This window comes from Sceloporus occidentalis, unplaced genomic scaffold (genome assembly GCF_023333645.1).
Source record: "Sceloporus occidentalis isolate IW3139 unplaced genomic scaffold, rSceOcc1.0.p SCAF_44, whole genome shotgun sequence".
Classification (NCBI taxonomy): Eukaryota; Metazoa; Chordata; class Lepidosauria; order Squamata; family Phrynosomatidae; genus Sceloporus; species Sceloporus occidentalis.
This window is the reverse complement of record NW_028317024.1, coordinates 5,687,816-5,703,564: the sequence shown is the minus strand read 5'-3', so window position 1 is coordinate 5,703,564 and position 15,749 is coordinate 5,687,816. Positions and strand designations below refer to the sequence as shown.

The 15,749-nt window shown below is 40.3% G+C and overlaps 1 protein-coding gene across 2 annotated transcripts; it reads right to left on the bottom strand.

The window, feature by feature from the left end:
• Positions 1–1,397: 1,397 nt before the first annotated feature.
• LOC149289622 (cytochrome b5-like) lies at positions 1,398–15,325 on the bottom strand. 2 transcript variants are annotated; one of them, XM_089490459.1, is made up of 5 exons: positions 15,197–15,325; positions 4,847–4,975; positions 2,047–2,076; positions 1,851–1,885; positions 1,398–1,479 (listed from the first exon to the last, which is right to left on the bottom strand). In XM_089490459.1, the coding sequence occupies exons 1-5, from the start codon at positions 15,323–15,325 to the stop codon at positions 1,398–1,400; spliced, it is 405 nt and encodes a 134-aa protein (XP_089346585.1). The 2 variants fall into 2 exon arrangements, with proteins under 2 accessions (XP_089346585.1, XP_089346586.1); XM_089490460.1 differs by lacking the exon at positions 2,047–2,076.
• Positions 15,326–15,749: the final 424 nt, after the last annotated feature.

Here is a 15,749-nt window from a genome sequence, read left to right as displayed (position 1 = left end):
GCAAGCTAAATAGGATAATTTCATGTAGCCCCTCTTCTTTTACAAAAAGTAAAAGAGCTAAAATCCATAAAGATCCTGATTTGAGTTTCAACTGAGCATGAAGATACATGAAAAGTCCAGAGAATTTTAAAATTACTGCAAAATCACTTAAATCAGATCACCACATTGGCACATACAATCCGCTTTGTAAGGCATAGCATGGCTTGTTTAGTTTGGTGTAAGGCTACTTTAAAGACAGGTGCTTAACTCACAAAGAATCCTGCGCATGCAAGCATGGATCTGTTTTGGGGTGTGCAAAGTTTTTGTTTCCTGCATATATTTACATTTTATTGGGCACAGAACAACAATTCTTATTTAATCCTCTTTAGTGTTTTAACTTGCAGTGATGAAAATAAGGGGAAAAACAAGCGTTGGATGAAGTGCTTGCATGTTGCAAGCAGTGCTTAAACACACAGATACAACAATTAAAATGCCATTACAAACACCTTTTACTTCTCAGCACCGATATCATAATGTGAAAGCAGACCCAACATGTACAATTAAAATACAATTGTTGATATTTAGGTGTACTAGAAAACACAAAATAAAATGGCAATTAATAGAAAAATCATATTGAGGAGTTTCCATTCTACAAACATCTTCATAATACAGAGCATGAGTAACATTATTAGAGGACAGGTTATTTTTATGCAGCAAATCATTACTCAAGACGGATCTTGTCAACAGGTCAAGATGTCACATTATTTATTCACAGTATTTGTGGTGTCCATGTACCACTGGCAGGTCTGTTTGAGGTTAACGTATTTCATTTTTTTCCACAAGATGTTTGTGGAGGATCTGTAATCCATCAACACATTACATTCAATGGCCGATGCCACGGAACAATCCACAAGTATGTGATTTATCAGACATGTAATTAAATATCTAAATAAGATATCAAACTGCAGGCTAATGACATTACCAACATCTCAAAACACGTTGAAAAGGTTGACTGGAGTTGGTCTTGAGCCCAATTTCTTCCTTAAACTGGGCTCTCAAGAATAGAGGTGTGCGAGACAAAGCTGGAACAAAGGCCACTTCATTAGTATTTTGGACTCTCCATACATTGTGGCAAGCCCAGCTTAGCCTGCACATAGCTTGATGATCTACATGCTGGCTTGCCCACCTCTACTCTATTGAGTTTTTTGTAAAGTCAAAGCGAGGAATTAATATGCATGCGGTCAATAACATTTCATTTTAGGAGCTTACAGGAGGCATGAGAAGACAATACGTGCAACACAATTCAGTGGCCCTGAAACATACTCGATGTGTTAAATTGATTATGCCATCGTAAAATTATGATCATACTTTCTGGTCCAGAGTTTTATGGTTTCTTCTATGGTTCATGTATGCTGCATTTACTCTTCAGCCATATAGAAGCGGTACATCAAGGCAACAATGATGGCCGACAGCCCTGGTATAATCCAATTGCTCCACCAACTACAACATAAATAATCAATCAATACAAGAGTACACAATGCATTTTAAGCACATTTACATGCTCAATATGAAGATTAAGTCTAATCTGAGATCAAGCTTTCCTTACATATGATATTGTCAAAGACTCAATGCATGTCATACATGACATTATGTCATACAAAGCTTGTGATGCTTGCTGTCAACTAAAACAAAACACACACCAATACCTGGCAAATTGCCTAAATACAACTTTCATAAGGTACAATTTTACAGTTTCTCCAAGCTGTACTTCATGCTCTACACGTAATCCACCAAGACCGATTTCAATAGCAAACTCAGAGGTTACTAAGGAGCCACATAAGCTCTTTCAGACAAATACGATCACTACTGACCTGGAATCAGACTCTGTAGTAGTAATGAAAGTGTCCTGCAAAACAATATGCACTTATGAATTACAAAGTTACACAAGTGTGGATAAGAATTTCAATTATTTGTATTTCTACTGTTTGGAACCTATAGTACGGAAAAAAATAAAAAAAAAATGAAAGCATCCAAAAAAATAAAGACTAAGAATGAAAGTAAACTCACCGCTGGTTTCTGAATTTTTGATCGATCATCCTAAAATAAAACAAAAAATATTTTAAACACATCTTAACTTCATATGACAAAATAATCTAATGCTATTCTTTGTTAAAGTGTATTTCTGCAATCGAAGTGCCTTAAAACAATAAACAAGTCATTATTAATTCCCACATGAACACAAAACATATTTTTAAAATAAATAAGAAATATTATTTGCAGCAGTTGCGGAGAAAAGGAAATGCTAAAAAAAATGTCAAACATACAAAACACTAACATAGCCCAAAGATACTTCTTTTTATGTTCTATAAATAAAAGAGAGACCTATCTGATCTAATAGACCATAGTCATGTTGCTAGATTAACACCTTAAGGACCGGGCTCATTTTTCGTTTTGTACCCTGTGGGACCGAGGCTGTTTTGACACTTTTGTGGTGCTTGTGTTCAGCTGTAATTTTCTCCTCACCCATTTAGTGTACCCACATAAGTTATATATTGTTTTTTTCAGGACAAGATGGGCTTTCTTCAGATACCATTATTTTGATCGTATCTTATTTACTATAAAAAAAAATAAAAAAACATGGTGAAAAATTGAAAAAAAAACACATTTTATGACTTTTATTTGAAAAATCTTTTACTCACCTAAAAAAGCAAGTAAAAAAACTAGCTAAATAGATTCTACTACTTGTCCTGAGTTTAGAAATACCCAATGTTTTTATGTTTTTTTGCTGTTTTTTGTAAGTTATAGGGCGATAAGTACAAGCAGCGTTTTATGATTTCCAAATCTTTTTTAACAAATCTGGTCATTCTGCCTCCATCTCCTCTTTGGAACATCTTTGAAGCCGGTTAACTCAACTTAACCCATTCAAACCATGTATTTTTGAAAACTAGACACCCCAGGGTATTCCAAATGCTGTTATTTTAACCCTTTCCATGCACCAATTATAGAACCACACTTTGTCAAACTTTGTAATAGTAATTTTTTTAATTTTTTTTTCACACAAATTGTACTTTAGTTATAGATATGCAGGTCCTGGTATATGTCACTGTCAAACAACCCCCCAATATGTGTTCAGGAACATCTCCTGAGTACAGCGATACCCCACATGCATGGGTTTGTCAGATTGTTTGGCTGGTAAAAGGCTACTTTTGGGGCATGCGTAATCCAGGTGGTCATTTGGTCATTCTGCCTCCATCTCCTCTTTGGAATATCTTTGAAGTGGGTTAACTCAATTTAACCCATTCAAACCATATATTTTTGAAAAATTGTACTTTAGTTATAGATATACAGGTTCTGGTATATGTCACTGTCAAACAACACCCCAATGTGTGTTCAGGAACATCTCCTGAGTGCAGTGATACCCGACATGCATGGGTTTGTCGGGTTGTTTGAGATTTAAAATGCCACATTTGGGAAGTGCACTTTTTTTCTCCATTTTGGTCAGTCTGTACCTATGCCCTATCTTTGAGCTCGGCCACTCCAATTTACCCCATCAGCCATTTTTTTTATATATTAGACACCCCTTGGGTATTTGAAGTGCTTTTATTTTAACTCTTTGTTGAGATTTTTGAGAAATTTTAGCACTTGCTCAAAATAATAAACTTTATTTTTTTATTTTATTTTTTTTATACTTTTTTTTATATTTTTTTTTTTACACATTTTGCTGGTACTGGATGGTTCATCAAGTGACATCACTGCATAATTATTTTTAAATGTTAGCACATTTTTTTTTTTTTTTCCATTTTTCATTTTTTTATTTTTTTTTTATATTTTACTAATCACATAGTGATTAGAAAGCTGGGTTCCATTGACTTGCTTGGTTGAATGCAGTACCTGTATTCAACCTGCAAGTGGAGCCAGAGTTCTCTAGAGGGTCTGGAGACCGTCTAGCGAACTCTTTCTTCTTTATTGTTTTTTTTCCCGGGCCGCCGCCATCTTGCTGATGGCAAAGATCACCGGCAGCTGCGGCTGTGACCTCTCTCTGGAGCGGTCACAGCCCATCCAAAGGTAAGTGTTTGGTGTCGCTGGATGCCTCCTGATCTTTTAAAACGGGCGTCCGCCGCCATACAATGTATGGCGGCTGTTGACGCCCCGGGAAGGGGCCAGACATGGCCCCCGATGCCGATCTCGGCGTTACTGAATGCCTCGACATCGAGGCATTACAGTAACGCCGTTTTAAGCGATCGTTGATCACTTTCTAAGCTTATATAATTTTTTGACGGTTCAGGACCGTCAAAGGTCATTTAGTGACCTTCTTGTCATGACGGTCCTGAACCGGCAAAGGTCGCGAAGGGGTTAATTTAACATGAATAATTTGCAAACACAAAAGGGCACGTAGCAGGCTTACCTAAACCGTAAGAAAAAATGTTGAACGCCTTAAACTATGAGTGTTGACGGGTGTAACAATTTCTACAAAGTTGAACACAGATCCAGCTTACTGAATAACTATCTTTTGGGTTCCAAAGTTTTTGTTTTTTTTAATCATGAGATGTCATTTAGGGTGTTTTGTGCTTGCAAATGTTAAAAACTCTATGGACTATTTTTAATCTAATTAAAATAATAATAAAACCAACAAAAATAAAAACTATTGTATTGGTGGTCGTCATGGGAACCACCATAATAAGTCATTCTAATTAAGTATCTTACAACGTGAGGAGAACCAAAAAATCTGCGTTTGTCGTGTAAGCATCCAAGGCCGTACCTTCCTTATCACATTGTGGCGTCTTTTGACTCAATCAGTTTTAAGGTATTGTCCAAGTAAATTCAATGTATCTGAGGGATATATCTGTATTATATAAAATCTACTCACTGGGTGAAGTTCTCCTATAATGAAATCTTTGGACATGTTCCTAGCATCCGTAGAGTGACCAATGTCTTCAAAGGACTCTGTTGCATCGCCTCCTGCTTGTTCCCGTAGGACTTCCTCCCCACCAGGATGCTAAGAAAGGAAAAAAAAATAAGAAAATTAGAATATAGAACTTGTGGGACTCTGTAAAAGATATTATTATAAATAAATTCAACAAGTTGAAATCACTATTCATCATCATAACCCTTCACCCAGATAACAGATACATTAAATGTGGTTCGACTCCTCGAATTCACCGTGCATTAAAGAGTCACTGTAGTGACCCATCTCAACATAACGTATAGTTCAATTAGCAGGGTGATCTAGCCGATTAAAACATCCATTGGACAGGGCCATCCAAGCTATTCTCACAGCAGAGGTTCCAAGCGTAAAGTAGAGAGTGAGATTAAACTACAAACCGCCTGTGACCTCTGAATTCTATAGCACATTACGCAAATAAGCCTTAGGAGATCTGTAATGCTAATCTTTCTGTGCGATTAATTATTTCCGGGATGTGTTTGGACAGTTTGTAGTACGGGGAATGGAGTGGGTGGAACGGTGCGTTTTAGCACGATTTAAAAAAAACTAAACAAAAAAAACACTGAAATGCACTGTAAGTGAACAGTTGGTGTATATACATTTTAAAACACACACATATAAGATATATATTATATACCGTATTTGCTCGATTATAAGACGACCCCCCAAAATCTGAATATTAATTTAGGAAAAAAGAAAAAGCCTGAATATAAAACGACCCTATAGGAAAAAAGTTTTACCAGTAAATGTTAATTCATGTAAACTATTACATTTTTTAATAAAAGCTATGATTGAGAAAAATATTTTTGTTTTATTTTCCAACCTGCCCCCCAGTTATGCACATCTGCCCCCAGGCTTGCCACTCCAATATGGCACTGTGGCCCATGATATGCCTTTTAACCCTCTATATGCCTCTGTGCCCCATGATATGCCTTTTAACCCCCTATGTGCCACTCTGCCTCCAGTAATGCCTTATACCCCTATATGCCACTCTGGCATTTAGGGGGTTAAAAGGCATATTATGGGGCAGAGTGGCATATAGGGAGGTATAAGGCATTTCAGGAGGCAGAGTGGCGTTCAGGGGGTTAAAAGGCATTTCATAGAGCACTCTGCCTCCAGAAATGCCCTATGCCCCTATTTAACACTCCCCCCCCACACACACACACACTTACCGGGGCTTCAAATTTCCTGCTGTATACCGGGGCAGCAGTCTTCCTTCTGTCTCCCGCTGCAGCCGGAAGGAGGTGTGGCTAGCAGCGGGGGTTGATGCGGGGAACTCTGATCTCTGACAGTCGGGGAAGGTCTGCGCGATGGACGCAGACAACCCTCGCTGCTAGCCACACCTCCTTCCGGCTGCAGCGTAAGTTGTCTACGCGGATCGCGTGGACGTCAACCCGCTGCCCCGGTATACAGCAGGAAATTGGAAGCACCAGTAAGTGTGTGTGGGGGGGGAGGGGAGACATAAGGATCCAGGGTCCCCTGCAGCGGTGCGGGGGATCTGGATCTTAGTCAGACCTCTATTTGAGGTCTGATTATAAAACGATCCCGATTAGAAGACGAGGGGTATTTTTCAGAGCATTTGCTCTGAAAAAAACCTCGTCTTATAATCGAGCAAATACGGTATATATATATAGCCAACAAGGCTCCTAAAATGTTAGAAATGTTATCAAATTATTCTGGAGCACCTATAAATTTTTTTTTTTAAGCAACTACTTGTTTGTCCTAAAGTGTTTATTGCGTGGCCTTTCTCTGCTATTTTATGTTGCTTCCCAAAAAAATAAATAAAAAAAGAGCGAAGTTTAGAACAAAAACACCTTGTGTTTAGCCCATTAGTAAAAAGTTACCCTCCGGCCACCCACTATTACATCTTACAAAACGAGAAGAGGATGAGAGAGAGACTCATTTATTCATGTCACTTGAATATTGTGTACATCACTCTGGCTGGTGGCGGGCAGTGGATTGGAGTGTGTGCTCAGCGGCTGAGAGCGGTTGGCTGGTGGCGGGCAATGGATTGGAGTGTATGCTCAGCGGCTGAGAGCGGTTGGCTGGTGGTGGGCAGTGGATTGAAGTGTATGCTCAGCGGCTGAGAGCGGTTAGGTGGTGGCGGGCAGTGGATTGAAGTGTATGCTCAGCGGCTGAGAGCGGCTGGCTGGTGGCGGGCAGTGGATTGAAGTGTATGCTCAGCGGCTGAGAGCGGTTGGCTGGTGGTGGGCAGTGGATTGAAGTGTATGCTCAGCGGCTGAGAGCGGTTAGGTGGTGGCGGGCAGTGGATTGAAGTGTATGCTCAGCGGCTGAGAGCGGCTGGCTGGTGGTGGGCAGTGGATTGAAGTGTATGCTCAGCGGCTGAGAGCGGTTGGCTGGTGGCGGGCAGTGGATTGAAGTGTATGCTCAGCGGCTAAGAGCGGTTAGCTGGTGGCGGGCAGTGGATCGGAGTGTATGCTCAGCGGCTGAGAGCAGTTGGCTGGTGGCGGGCAGTGGATCGGAGTGTATGCTCAGCGGCTGAGAGCGGTTAGCATGTGCACATGTCCATAGATCAGCCTCATAAAATACGATTTACGAGAGATCTGCCTTGACTGTCTGCATATTGCGTTACCTGGAATATTTGTTCTTCTGTAAAGAGATTCCCGCCTTGCATAGTATAATGAGATATTTAATCCAGCACATAATCCAGTAACAATATGTTCAGCACACATTTAACAATACAAAACGCGGATTAAATAAAACAAAAAAATAAATGGAAAATAGATCTGGCTTGGCTGCTTCTCCCCACGGGGTGACTTGCATGAAAATATTTACACTTTATTTTACGGCTGATTTGTTTGTTTTTTTTATATACATTTTGCTTGAACGTAGGGCAATCTGACATTTGCGCACAGGTAACACTATAACCAGATTTCATCATTATATTTGATTTAATAGGAAAATGACGCTGTAATATGAATTATGCATTATCCCAAAATATACAGTTTATCCATGCCTCACACACTTTCCACGGGTCGGGAGGTTTTTTAAATGATTTTATATTATATGCTTTGTTTGGTTGTAGTCAAAGTAAAAAATTGCACCGCGGTATCAAATTTAATTTTTTATTAGAATCGCTGGTTCAAAAATCCATCTCGGTCACTTTAAGAAGCATTTCTCCAGGATTTTGTATTTGACGTATTTGACATATGCTGGGGGGGGGGGGGGGGGAAGAAGTAATGCAACTTTGTTTTATGAGTAAGTGCCAAACGGCATGACTCTGCAGAAAATCACTGGTACGGTACCAAGAAGAGGCTGTGTTACACACCGAGCTTTATCCTTGAACGGCAGAGATAAATGCGCTGCGGCAAAGCACACAGAGCAAGGGTCAGAAGGGCCACACACCGAGGCCACCAGCAAAGGAATTTAAAAGGGGATTTACTACTTTATCCACGATGTATTTATTGGGGATAGAAGCTGTACATGTCTAAACTTCTGGAAGTTATAACATGGGTGAAGCAGCAGTTTTCCGCTAGTCATTCGAGTTCCCTCTGTTGTCAGCCGGGCAGGTAAATTCCCTTCTCCGAGAGATGGCAGCCCACCTTGTTCGACACAATGTCACAGTTGGTCGGGATCACAGTGCTCAAGAAATCTGTGGGGCTCCCTACATGGTTCAACGCTTAGCCCCACCGATTTGCTGTGCAAGCACACGGGGGTCTCAGTAGTCCCCTGTTGGCAGCGTTCGCCGGGACATCATGTAACATTCAATTTCCTTGCTTTTTTTCAAACTTCTTTGTTAGGATTGTTTGCACAGAGTACATGCATCTCCAGAAAAACCCACAACATGTATTTAGCAGCAGATCACAGAAACATCCCACTTTTGAATATTTTTTTGAATCTACAGGGTACGCGACATGACCCGCTCATGTTACTGCGCGACAGCACAAAAGAATAGGGAAAGGCAGGTACACAGAAGATAACGGATTAACAAATAACACACTATGCTAACACATTTTCACAAGTATGCCAGCCTGTCGCTTTTCAGGCACTCCATTTTGTGGGCCACAACTCCCATCACCTTTATTTTTAGCTTGGTTGAGGGTGATGGGAGACATAATCCACAAAAGCACAGCCTAAATAAAAATGTTTATAAAATGTGGGCGTGGGGTATTTATTACTTTTAATATGTGTGTTTTGTGATTTTCTTAACCGATTTGCAGGTGGGGGAGGGGGTTAGCTGGCTGTGCCATAATGTTGGATTCCCTGCATGATCGTAGGGATCAGGCAGTTTTTCAGTGTGCCACCCTGATGATCTAACTATAAATCAGCTGGAAATCGGCAGACTTCATTTTTACTTTATAAATTGAAAAAAATAAACTGAGGCTCTTGATCGGTCAGCGATCAATTAGCAGCACTCGCTATACACGAATGGAGCATCGAGTTCAATGAGAACGCAAGGCATTCATTCATTCGACAAAAAAAAAAAAAAAGATTGCATGAGACTTCTGACGTGGGGAACATGAATGACGGTTCCCGGTGCAAGGCAGGGTCTGTATCGGAAACTGCACTCACCGCGATCCAGCCTGCTGCTTACTGAGGCTGCTGATCGGTTTCTCACTACACACGAATGGAGAATCGCGTTCACTGATCAGGCAAGACTTCAGGGCACTAGGAGAGTTAATGGTGGCTCCCCTAGACTGGATCGGGTGTGAGGCCGACCCCGCACCGAAGGGCACACCACTACTTACTTCATGACGTTCCTGGGCCACTTTGCTCATGACAGCATGGAACATCATGAATGTTTCAACAAGTTTTAGGGATTTTACAGCTATCATAAATTAAAGTACATATAATGGCTGGAGTGTCCTTCTAAAGCCAGCTGTAATATAAGCTGAAGTGTAAAGAGATGCACTTGAGTATTCTGATAATGTTCCAAACACAATAGGGTAAGCGGAAAAGAATATTCTCAATGCTATTTAACATATTACCATGGCTATACCAAAAGCACTAGTAAAGTATTTTTAAAGCCCATTTGCCAGAAATCTGCTTGAAGTCCATGTTGGCTTCAGCAGATGAACCTGGTCAGTCTGGTAGGACAGGTTACCATGCACTGGGAACCGGTCCCTCATCGCACTCCTCCCATGTGGATAGGAGGCAGCCATCTATCTAGGATCCCAACCCAGAAGCCTTTTAGGGTGATTACTAAATTCTTACAAAGGGAGGGTATAAACTACTAACCATGGGAAAAGTGATTCAGAGGCAAGAGCGACTTATGGAAAACCTATATAAAATATTGCATTGCAATAAAATGACAAAGACAACATTTCTTGCACAAAAGAAACTAACTCCTGGTGCAATTTCAGACGGTTCTGGTAAGTTATATAATTCATTCAGAATGTTAATTAATACGTTTAGGTTTCACACCGGGAGGGTCTGGTTTCCATTCCGTGTGACCGTGATCCAGTGGCCTTTGCACAACACTCTTTATCTTTACCGGGTTTACAACAAACATTTGCGGCACTTACCTTTAAATATATCATCCTACAAATAAAACGTAGCTTGGCAACATGCCAGGAAATGTAAAATTGAACATTAATTACATCATTCCATGTTAGAAATGTATTATTTTTTAGGGCCATCCTTGTTTTTAAAGGGTCTCTCCAGCCATTACATGCACGTGACAGTGGAGAGCTCCCTTAATAAATAAAGCAGTGTCCCCATGGCTAACGGGGGGATTCTGCAGAATCCCCCATATGTCTTTGCCCTCTTTTCCAACCCCTCAACTACTACCCGGGGTGAAGGCATGTTTGTCTGAATAGGTTGCGATAGGACAGTGATAGCGAACTGAGTGGCCAATTTTCTGCATAAAACCAAGTTGCAGGCCCTAAAGTGCCAACACTGCATGGCGGTGCCTAGTGTAGTAGTGCAGCGTTAAGAGTATATACTCACACTCGCCTACATATATACTCACATGGCCTGGCAGACAGTTAATTTTGCCTATATATATATATATATATATATATATATATATATATATATATATATATATATATATATTATTCTGTTAGTGGATAAATGCAGCAGTTTGCATTAATCTGCATTATATATTAACTCTTCTTTTCTCATAACCTAAGGAAGACAAGGGCAGCGGCAGCAACAAATGAGTTCCACCTGAGAAAATAAACACCTTGCACACATCCGGTTTACTTATATATGTATATACATTTCAATTAAACACCTTGCACACATCCTGTTTCGTCTAAATGCGTATAAATAAATATATTTAGATAATACAGGATGGGTGCAAGGTGTTTGGTAGCGTCCCAGATGGAACCCATATGCTGATGCTGCCAGTCTCTCTCTCCGTCTCCCCTTTTTCTCATTATCTTCCCCTTCTTTCTCTCTCTTCAATTTCTTACTACCTATCCCTTTCTTATTTCCTGTGGTTGGAGCATGAGGTCTGTTTCAGTGCTCAGCCGAGGTGATGTTGTATGCTGGCCGTATGAACAGACCATTTATTTTGGACAGATTAAAAAAAACAATTACCAGTCTGTCAGCAACCTGGCTGTGTGCCACTTTTCTTATGACAGCATGGAACATCACGAATGTTTCAACAAGTTTTATGGATTTCACAGCTATCATAAATTAAAGTACATATAATGGCTGGAGTGTCCTTCTAAAGCCAGCTGTAATATAAGCTGAAGTGTGAAGAGATGCACTTGAGTATTCTGATAATGGCGTGCAGTAGAAATGGGTTATAAGATAAACTGCAAACCAATGGCCCAATAAATATTTCACAATGATTGTTTTATTAAGAAAATAGTAAAATGTTTTTGTCTTACAGAAATAAAGCGGCAATGGTTTAGATGCTGCTATTTGAGGCACAAGGCCATGCAAGGCGGCGACAGTATAGAAAGTTTATGGCAAGAAGGTTCACTAGGTGGTGATTGGCGGGTAGGTTAGCATTGGCTACTTGTACTGCACCCCTGCATAGTAACCAGATCTAGCAACCTGAATGAATTCTAAGAGCATGAACTGGTTTGGCCTCTGACTAGACTTCCACTGCTTACCTCTGTACAGACTTAACCTTGTTTACAGAGTACTATCAATCATAAACTGAAGCAACCCATGGCCTTACGTGAGATTAGAAGGGTCTAAAAACTTTAAACGGAATTCATACAGGCGAGGTAGCAATCTTGGTATAAAGCCCACAACATATAATACCCTATTTACCCTATATTGCACAGCTATTCCAATTAAATACAGGATCAGGATCACCCATGTTGCTTATGAACGCAAAAAAATGAACCTAGAGTGATGTAAATATTTTTTCACACAATTAAGGTAAATATAAAAAGGGTAGCTATGTGTAATTTCCCTTGTTGGACCTAAAGAACTCAGAATAAAATGTTTTAATCTGTGGAGAAGCACCGTTAGCTGTGAAAATATATATATACACACGTATAATGCATATATAAATAATGAAAATTAGTATGGCATCAATTCAAAAGGCTGAATGCCAATCACGGATTAAACTAAACTGACTGTATATGTTTGTTCTAGTTGGGTGTGACATCAAGTTGCCTACCTGCCTTTATTCATGGATCACTTTCCTAGCTTCAACTTCTAACATGATATGACCCATACAAGGAGAAGAAAAAAAAAAACAAAAAAACAAACTTTGTCTAAGCCAAATGCAATTTACTGTGAAACCAAATGCAAAGCAGATGTGAAGCTTCTGCCAGGAGATCTCGCAAAGAAATCAAGAAATAAACAACCTGAAATGCCAGTGACTGATAACTAAAAAGTAAAGGACTTTTCCATACAGACAAAAGTCATAGCAAGGCACAGTTAATACCCAGCTAAACCCAAATAAATAAAAGCACAAGTGAATACAGTTGAAGCGGACAAGCAAGAAAGACCCGTCCTTAAAGTGACTGAGCCAAAAAATTATACATTATATTAACAGATTGCATTGTCCTATGCAATATGTAAACTATTCTGCCATGTTAAGATTATGCAGTAAATTGATATACACGGCCTCCCCAAGGTAATGTGAGAAAAAGCTTTGAGTTTGGCCATAAAGCTCTAACACACACGTAATAACTACAGTGAGGTATAGTGGTGGCAGTGTCACGCTGAAGGGAAGCCTCCCATCAACAAGAACTGGGTATCTTGTTAAAATTAATGGAATAATTGGTCAAACAAGATACAGGGAAATACTGCAACAGGATTCGCCTCATCTCGGGAGAAAATGCAACTTTCAGATGTATTGTGCTTTTGGAGTAGCTCAAGAACCAACAGTGTTGTATCCCATAGTGGCCCAGCCTAAGTCCTGATCTCAACTCCACAAAGTATCTACCAGTATAGAAAGCAGTTCCAAGTCTAAGAACCAGATCAACCTGATGCCTGGGATTTCCACCAGCATTTCCTTTAGGAAGGGCTGACCTCTTTGGGAAGACTTTCTGCTTTCTCTTTCGGAGGCTTTGTATTTCATTCATTTATTTAGCACAGCTGAAGGAGACACGGCACTCTAACAATGGAACTTTATATTTTAGGTGATTTTGCGTTGGGCCTTTGTTTAGTTTAAGCAATTCCCCAGTAAGATTGGAGTCCCAAATCAAGTAAAGCGCTGAGTTACGTTAAATAAAAATACACCTTTACACAATTGCTCTATATTTATACATACAAGTAATTGTTTGAGCATTTTCAAAGAAACTTCTCCAGTGTACAAAAAAATCATTAACTAGAAAAAAAATGTACTCACTTGAGATTGAGACATGGACTATTGGAATAATATGTTAATCTACGTTATGCATGCTCTTGACCTTTGGTCTGTGCGGGAATGTCACCAGGATGTGTCTATCACACTTATATGCACAGAGAACCAGAATTTTGAAGAGCCACGTTCATTTTTTTAATGCATACCCCATATTTTAAATAATACTTGCCATTTTTCACCTCTTTAATGAAGCCAAGTGTTTATCCTTTCACCTGTTTTCCAATACTTAGCTTACACTACGCCATTAGTTATTTAACCCCTTCTCTTTTATACTTTGTTTCTCCTTAATGTACTCCCTCGAGGGTCTACTCAGAGCAGGACCCTCTATACATTGTGTACTATTTCTTTGACACACCCTGCATTGTATAAAGTACCAAATAAACTGTTGGCTTTGTATAAAAGACATAGCATGCAGGTGGCACTATAGGCGCTGTCGGGTTTCTTGAACTCTTTCGCAGAATAAACAGAGACCCACTACTGGTGACAGTTGGATCTCAGCAGGTTTGCTATGAGAACTAGTAAGAAAGTTTGAATACAGGGACATTTGTACCGAATGTAACAGTGGGCTTAGCCTGTCAACTCTAAGCTGATTTTTGGTGGTGCAAAAGCGGGAATCAATTCTAGACAGATTGATGTTTGTGGTCCAAAAACCAGAATCAATTCCAGACCGATTGATGTGTGTGGTCCAGAGGCGGCCATCAATTCGAGACCAATTGATGTTTGTGTGCCTTCAGCAGAGCAGGTCCGATAAGGACCTTTGCTAAACCGTCAGGACTATCGAGGGATTGGACGCTTCGATTTAAGTGACAGATATCTACCAATTTGTATTTTGGTTTCTAGTTTGAATGTTATTGCTTTTCACTATTGCACTTACCTTTTGTCAAATCTGCTTTATGGAGATATCTACTTTATTGGGATATATTAACTGTTGATAACCTTTTTTCACTAATGTAATGTATTTGGTGAAGGTTACCCAATAGAACGGATATAAATAACTTTCTTATTTGGGGCTGGTATTTGATTGAGGTTTTGTTTGACTACTTGTGATTGATTTTATATTTCTATTTTAACTATAGGTACACCTTTGCACCTACTTGTTTTTAGAGTTGGATTTTTTTGTGCCATATCGTTTCGAATTTTTTGCCTATGCTGTGGTTGCGGACACCGCTTTACGGGAGCATGGCGAGGTGTAGGGCCACCTTATCCCCTAATTTCTATGGTGTTGTCGGAGGCTTTTCACCACGATAAACCCATTTTCTGCTATACTGTATAGTGCTATCTTACTAATTTTCAAGAAACATGACCAAAAGTGTCAAATGTGGCCTAATCATCTGGAGCATCAGATTAGTTTCCATGGCAACTCCTCCAAGCACTTGGTCGCAGAATAACTGATGTAATGATAAAAATACCACATGAGAACTATCATAGTAGTGGGGCCGAATTAAACACTGTCATTTTAATGTCTTTTTATGTAAGACCTTTGCACTATATTAGCTGTCCCCTTCACCAGTAACAAGCCGGATCATACATACCTCTTCCAAGAATTTTGTGACATCATACACCTTGTTGTGGATGATAATCCAGGTGCTTTTGCTGTGGTTGTGCTTCTGTATTTCATCTAAAGTGTAGTACACGACGTCTTTCTGGTCCTTGTCAGCCATACTGCCAGAGCGCTGTTACTTCGATCCTTCTCGCAGACGCACAGCAACTAAAGGAAGCGATGCCACTTCCTGACGCTAGGTAAGGGATCGCTTCGCTTTCCGTCAAGCAGTTCTCACATTGGTTGCGAGTAGCTGCGGCGGTGACCAATCAGCGAGGAAGGCGGTGCGCTAAGCGATTGGTTGAAACGGTAAGGGTACGAAGTCACGCGTGGCTGCGATTGGTTGGTCGGGGCGCGCGAAGCGTTCTCTTTGCTTTGCCTCAGGAGTGTGCACGTAAGAACAGGCGCGCGGGTGAACGGGGACGCGACGGCTTGGGGCCGTTTCAGGGAGGGACTCCTCCCTGTGTGACGAGGCAAGGCCGAGAGTCCACGCTGTGGAGAATTGGCTGAACTTCAGGAGCTGAAACCATTTCAAAACAGCTAAA